Source organism: Clupea harengus, chromosome 26 (assembly GCF_900700415.2).
Source record: "Clupea harengus chromosome 26, Ch_v2.0.2, whole genome shotgun sequence".
NCBI classification, from domain to species: domain Eukaryota; kingdom Metazoa; phylum Chordata; class Actinopteri; order Clupeiformes; family Clupeidae; genus Clupea; species Clupea harengus.
The window spans coordinates 1,170,933-1,176,570 of record NC_045177.1 but is presented as its reverse complement, the minus strand read 5'-3'; the positions used below and the strand labels follow the sequence as shown (position 1 = coordinate 1,176,570).

At 42.5% G+C, this 5,638-nt stretch overlaps 1 protein-coding gene across 1 annotated transcript in view; it reads left to right on the top strand.

The window, feature by feature from the left end:
- LOC116219800 (ribonuclease inhibitor-like) overlaps positions 1-4,604 on the top strand; it is a 6,649-nt gene extending 2,045 nt beyond the window's left edge. Inside the window, exons 4-8 of the mRNA XM_031563740.1 lie at positions 729-902; positions 2,232-2,405; positions 2,986-3,159; positions 3,779-3,943; positions 4,239-4,604. Coding sequence (XP_031419600.1) covers positions 729-902; positions 2,232-2,405; positions 2,986-3,159; positions 3,779-3,943; positions 4,239-4,245 — 694 coding nt within the window. The 3' untranslated portion in view covers positions 4,246-4,604. The remainder of the gene's footprint in view (positions 1-728; positions 903-2,231; positions 2,406-2,985; positions 3,160-3,778; positions 3,944-4,238) is intronic.
- Positions 4,605-5,638: the final 1,034 nt, after the last annotated feature.

Sequence of the window (5,638 nt, the reverse complement as noted above, 5' to 3'; positions counted from 1 at the left end):
AAGAGTTTGTTGGTGAGCTAGTTAATGCGCCGCTGTAAGGATTCCAGAAGTGTGAGGCTGATGTTTGCGCACTGCCTCAGTATAGGGAACTGGTATACAACTTTGTACTATTGATTGTACAAATACCATTTCTAAATATCTTTTTGTTTTCATTTATATCAGTAATTTTGTTTACATATTTTTCATTGTGGATTATGCACATGGAGGAGGTAAAATAAATTTACCAACTACACAGCCTGGTCTCCCTGCTGTCTTTGTGCCTTCACTAAAAGACGACATTGTGTGAGGGACCCCCAGGAATGTTGACCCTGTGTGAAGGACCCCATGGTTGGGTGAAGCACCGTGTGAAGGACCCCATGGTTGGGTGAAGCACTTGTGTGTGGGGTGCTCTGGATGGGAGAAGCATGATTGGTGTATGCGTGAGGGATGTCTGTGTGCGCTTCCCGAAGGTGAGGGCAGTGTGACGATGTGATCGTCCCTACAGGTGAATATGTGCTCTGGCTGCCATGCCATTGAGCCGGGCTCTTTGGTGTGGCGGTCAGAGCGCATCTTTGGCACCCTGTAGACCCGGGGTTCGAGTCCGGGTGGGGTGACCACGCTCTCCCTTCGCTACAGAGAGACAAGGGTGGGTTATATAGAGAGTAGAGTGAGTTAGCCCTGTGTTTATATAGAGACACTAGAGTGAGTTAGACTGGCACTGTCTGACTGTTGTGTCTGCCCCGCCACAGCTTAGTCTTCTGCAGTGCCAGAGAGGAAGGTGTGGGGGCGCTGTTCTCCGCTTTCACCTCAAACCCCTCCCACCTCAGAGAGATAAACCTCGCAGGAAACCAGCCTGGGAGGGGCGGAGTCCTGCAGATGTCAGCGCTGCTGGAGAACCCGCTCTGCAATCTCAACATCATCAAGTTAGTTCTCTTATAGAACCCTCAGTTAGTTCTCTTATAGAACCCGCTCTGCAATCTCAACATAATCCAGTTAGTTCTCTTATAGAACCCTCAGTTAGTTCTCTAATAGAACCCTCTCTGCAATCTCAACATAATCCAGTTAGTTCTCTTATAGAACCCTCTATGCAATCAGAACATAATCCAGTTAGTTCTCTTATAGAACCCTCAGTTAGTTCTCTTATAGAACCCTCTCTGCAATCAGAACATAATCCAGTTAGTTCTCTTATAGAACCCTCTATGCAATCAGAACATAATCAAGTTAGTTCTCTTATAGAACCCTCTCTGCAATCAGAACATAATCCAGTTAGTTCTCTTATAGAACCCTCTATGCAATCAGAACATAATCAAGTTAGTTCTCTTATAGAACCCTCTATGCAATCAGAACATAATCCAGTTAGTTATCTTATAGAACCCTCTATGCAATCAGAACATAATCAAGTTAGTTCTCTTATAGAACCCTCTCTGCAATCTCAAGTTAGTTCTCTTATAGAACCCTCTATGCAATCAGAACATAATCCAGTTAGTTCTCTTATAGAACCCTCTCTGCAATCTCAAGTTAGTTCTCTTATAGAACCTTCTATGCAATCAGAACATAATCCAGTTAGTTATCTTATAGAACCCTCTATGCAATCAGAACATAATCCAGTTAGTTCTCTTATAGAACCTGTTTTGCAATCTCAAAATGATCGTGTTAGCAGTGTCGGGGAGTAGTGATTTATTTATTTATTTAATTAAACTAGTAGTTCAACTACATTCCTATTTGCATAGTGATTGCAGTAGTTAAACTACTTTTTTGCCATTTGTTGTCTAGTTAACTACTGACTCACAGTTCCAATTCTTTCTTGAAATACCCCACTATGCACACTGTGAATAAGTAGGCACTTTTACATTAAACTAATTAAGTGGCATTTTGTAGTATATATTTTTATATATTACTTGTACATTGTGAATTTGATCAGCTTGTAACATACTTAGCAATGCTTTCATAGTAGCCTAACACTGCTTAGCAATGCTTTCATAGTAGCCTAACACTGCATAGCAATGCTTTCAAAGTAGCCTAACACTGCAGGTTTGTTCTCCAGCTCTGTCTTAGAGAACTCACTCAACACAATCGGGTTCATTCTCTTACTGTGTGTGTGTGTGTGTGTGTTTGTGTGTGTGTGTTATCAGACTGTCCTAATGTGTAATACATGCTCTTGTGTGTGTGTGTGTGTGTGTGTGCGTGATCAGACTGTCCTACTGTGTAATACATGCTCTTGTGTGTGTGTGTATGTGTGTGTGCGTGATCAGACTGTCCTACTGTGTGATTGGTGCAGAGGCCTTCTCTGCGCTAAGCGCTGCTCTGGTCTCCCACCCCTCTGTGATCAGGAAGCTGTCCCTGAACTTCAATGAGCTCGGTGACGCAGGAGCCCTGGGCCTCGCCGCCGCCATCAAGGACCCTCGCTGCAGACTGGAGAAACTCTGGTCAGGACCAGGAGTTATATTAGCATTAGCATAGCACATACTGCATTAGCATAGCATACCGTATTAGCATAGCATACTACATGAGCATTTACATACTATATAAGCATTAGGATAGCATACTATATTAGCATTAGCATAGTATATTAGCATTAGCATAGCATATTAGCATTAGCATAGCATACTACATTACCATTACTCTCCAAACCCATTTACCCTCAATCCAATCCCATTCAACATCCAAACAATCATATTCAATCACTGGCCAATCCCAGCCAACATCTAATCAACCATATTCAACTTCTAACCAATCACAGTCACCCTATGACCAATTTATTAAACTTCTAACCACTCGCAGTCACTCGCTAAACAATCATAGTCAACTCCTAACCAATCCCATTCAATCCCTGACCAATCATAGTCAACTCCTAACCAATCCCATTCAATCCCTGACCAATCATAGTCAACTCCTAACCAATCATAGTCAACTCCTAACCAATCTCATTCAATCACTAACCAATCAAATGTCTTGTGCCTTCCTCTGAACCCTCCCGTTTTTTTTGCTCACTGCTGTTTACCACAGGATGAGGAATTGCTGGATAGGAGAGGCGGGGTTTGTGGCATTGGGCGTGGCCTTCAGATCAAACCCCTCCCACCTGAGAGAGCTCAACCTGAGCGCCAACGACCCGGGAGACGCCGGAGTGAAAGCGCTCGCTCAGTTCCTCAGAGAACCGCACTGCAAACTGGAGACCTTGAGGTTAGATGCTCACAGAATTCCTTAAAGAACTGCACTGTGAACTGGAGACCTTGAGGTTAGATGCTCACAGAATTCCTTAAAGAACTGCACTGTGAACTGGAGACCTTGAGGTTAGATGCTCACAGAATTCCTTAAAGAACTGCACTGTGAACTGGAGACCTTGAGGTTAGATGCTCACAGAATTCCTTAAAGAACTGCACTGTGAACTGGAGATCTGGAGTCTAGATGCTCACAGAATTGTGTGTTCACCGTGTGTGTGTGTGTGTTTTATGTGTGTGTGTGTGTTTTATGTGTGTGTGTGTGTGTGTGTGTGTGTGTTTTATGTGTGTGTGTGTGTGTTTATGTGTGTGTGTGTGTGTGTGTGTTTTATGTGTGTGTGTGTGTGTTTTATGTGTGTGTGTGTGTTTTATGTGTGTGTGTGTGTGTGTTTCATGTGTGTGTGTGTGTGTGTGTGTGTGTGTGTTTAACGTGTGTGTGTGTGTGTTTTATGTGTGTGTGTGTGTGTGTTTTATGTGTGTGTGTGTGTGTGTGTGTGTGTTTAACGTGTGTGTGTGTGTGTTTAACGTGTGTGTGTGTGTGTGTTTTATGTGTATGTGTGTGTTTCTTCCTCTTCCTGCAGACTGAATGAGTGTGGCATCGGAGAGGCCGGGTGTGTGTGTTTGGTGGCGGCCCTCAGATCAAACCCGCTGCACCTGAGAGAACTCGCTCTACTCCAGGCTAACGCAGGAGAGGTGTGGCTGGGAGAGCTACTGACCAACCCCCACTACAGACTGGACACGCTAAAGTAAGGCTTTAAATACACACACACACACACTACACACACACTACACACACACACACTACACACACACACTACACACACACTACACACACACTACACACACACACACACTACACACACACTACACACACACACACTACACACACACTACACACACACTACACACACACACACACACACACACACTACACACACACACACTAAAGTAAGGCTTTAAATACTACTGACCAACACTACACACACACACACACTACACACACACACTAAAGTAAGGCTTTGTTGTGATGTCATTCTCTAGATATTGACCAGTGGACTCTCAGGATTGTGATGTCATCTTGTCTAGAGTGACCAGTGGAATCTCAGGATTGTGATGTCATCTTGTCTAGAGTGACCAGTGGACTCTCAGGATTGTGATGTCATCTTGTCTAGAGTGACCAGTGGACTCCTTGTGACCGATAGAGACTTGGGATTGTGGAAGTTGGCTGGAGTAACAGATTAAACTGTCTATTTTTGTACCGTTACATTTTACAATGTTTTTCTATTGTTACATTTAACAATGTTTTTTTACCGTTACATTTAACATAGTTTTTCTTATGCCAACCACAACAGCAGACCCAAATCTTAACATTCAAAAATAATTTGTAGTAAAAATGAAATAACCCTCTTTGACTGTTTGATTGACATCAACACCCTGGCCACAGTTCTTAAACATGTGATGTAGTGGTTATTCGGTTGATATACTGATAGCGACGCTACTAGCTTAACTACATTTGCCAGTAGCTTGACTGTAACGTCGCTATTTACAAAACCAAGTAACTTTTCAGTAGCTAAGCTCTTTTATTGATAGCGCAGTAGCGTCCTCGAAAGCTAATTTCTCCTGGACATTTCTGATGTTTTTTGTCATTTGGTGGATTATTGTGTTGACAAAGCACTGAAAAAGCATCTCACATATCCCTTTCTGCAGTTCACGTTACAACCGATCTCACGAGAGCTGAGCGAGGGCTGTCATCGTCTCATCTCCATTCACACAGCGGCTGCGCGGCCAGTCTGACTAGATAACAGCAAAATATTAAAACTTTGTATTTGCGGGCAAAATATCAGAACTTTGTATTCGCGCACAAATGTTACTTCTCAGAATTGCATATTGTGCGTCATGCGTCATCTAACGACTTCTGGCGATTTTTGGGAGAGCTAGTTTCCTCACAGAGGAGTTGGCAACACGGACACACACACACACACACAAGGCTGTATGATGGTAGTGGTAGTCACGATTGTTTTCCTAAACAGAGGTCGGAGACAGTTCTTAGCAAAGTTTAATTTGTAAACTCATGTGATGTTAATATGTAAACTCATGCATTTGTTTTTTGTGTATTGGGCTATTGTTCAATACATAAATCTAAACATATTTTAGCCTTTATCTGACTGACAGTTGTGTTGATCACTAACATTGCATTGACTTGGCATGCAGTTTGTTTAACTGAAAGTAGCTACTAATTTATCAAGCTACTTTTGACAGGTTTTTGTAACTTAGCTTGCTACATTTTTATGAGTGGTAGCTTCTGTGTAGTGAAGCTGAATTTATTGTAGAGTAGCTCGTAGCTTAGCTCACTACACATATCAAGTAGCTTGCCCATCACTGCATCTTAGATCTGACTGATTATTTATTTTGTATTTTAGATCACAGACACGTCTTAAATC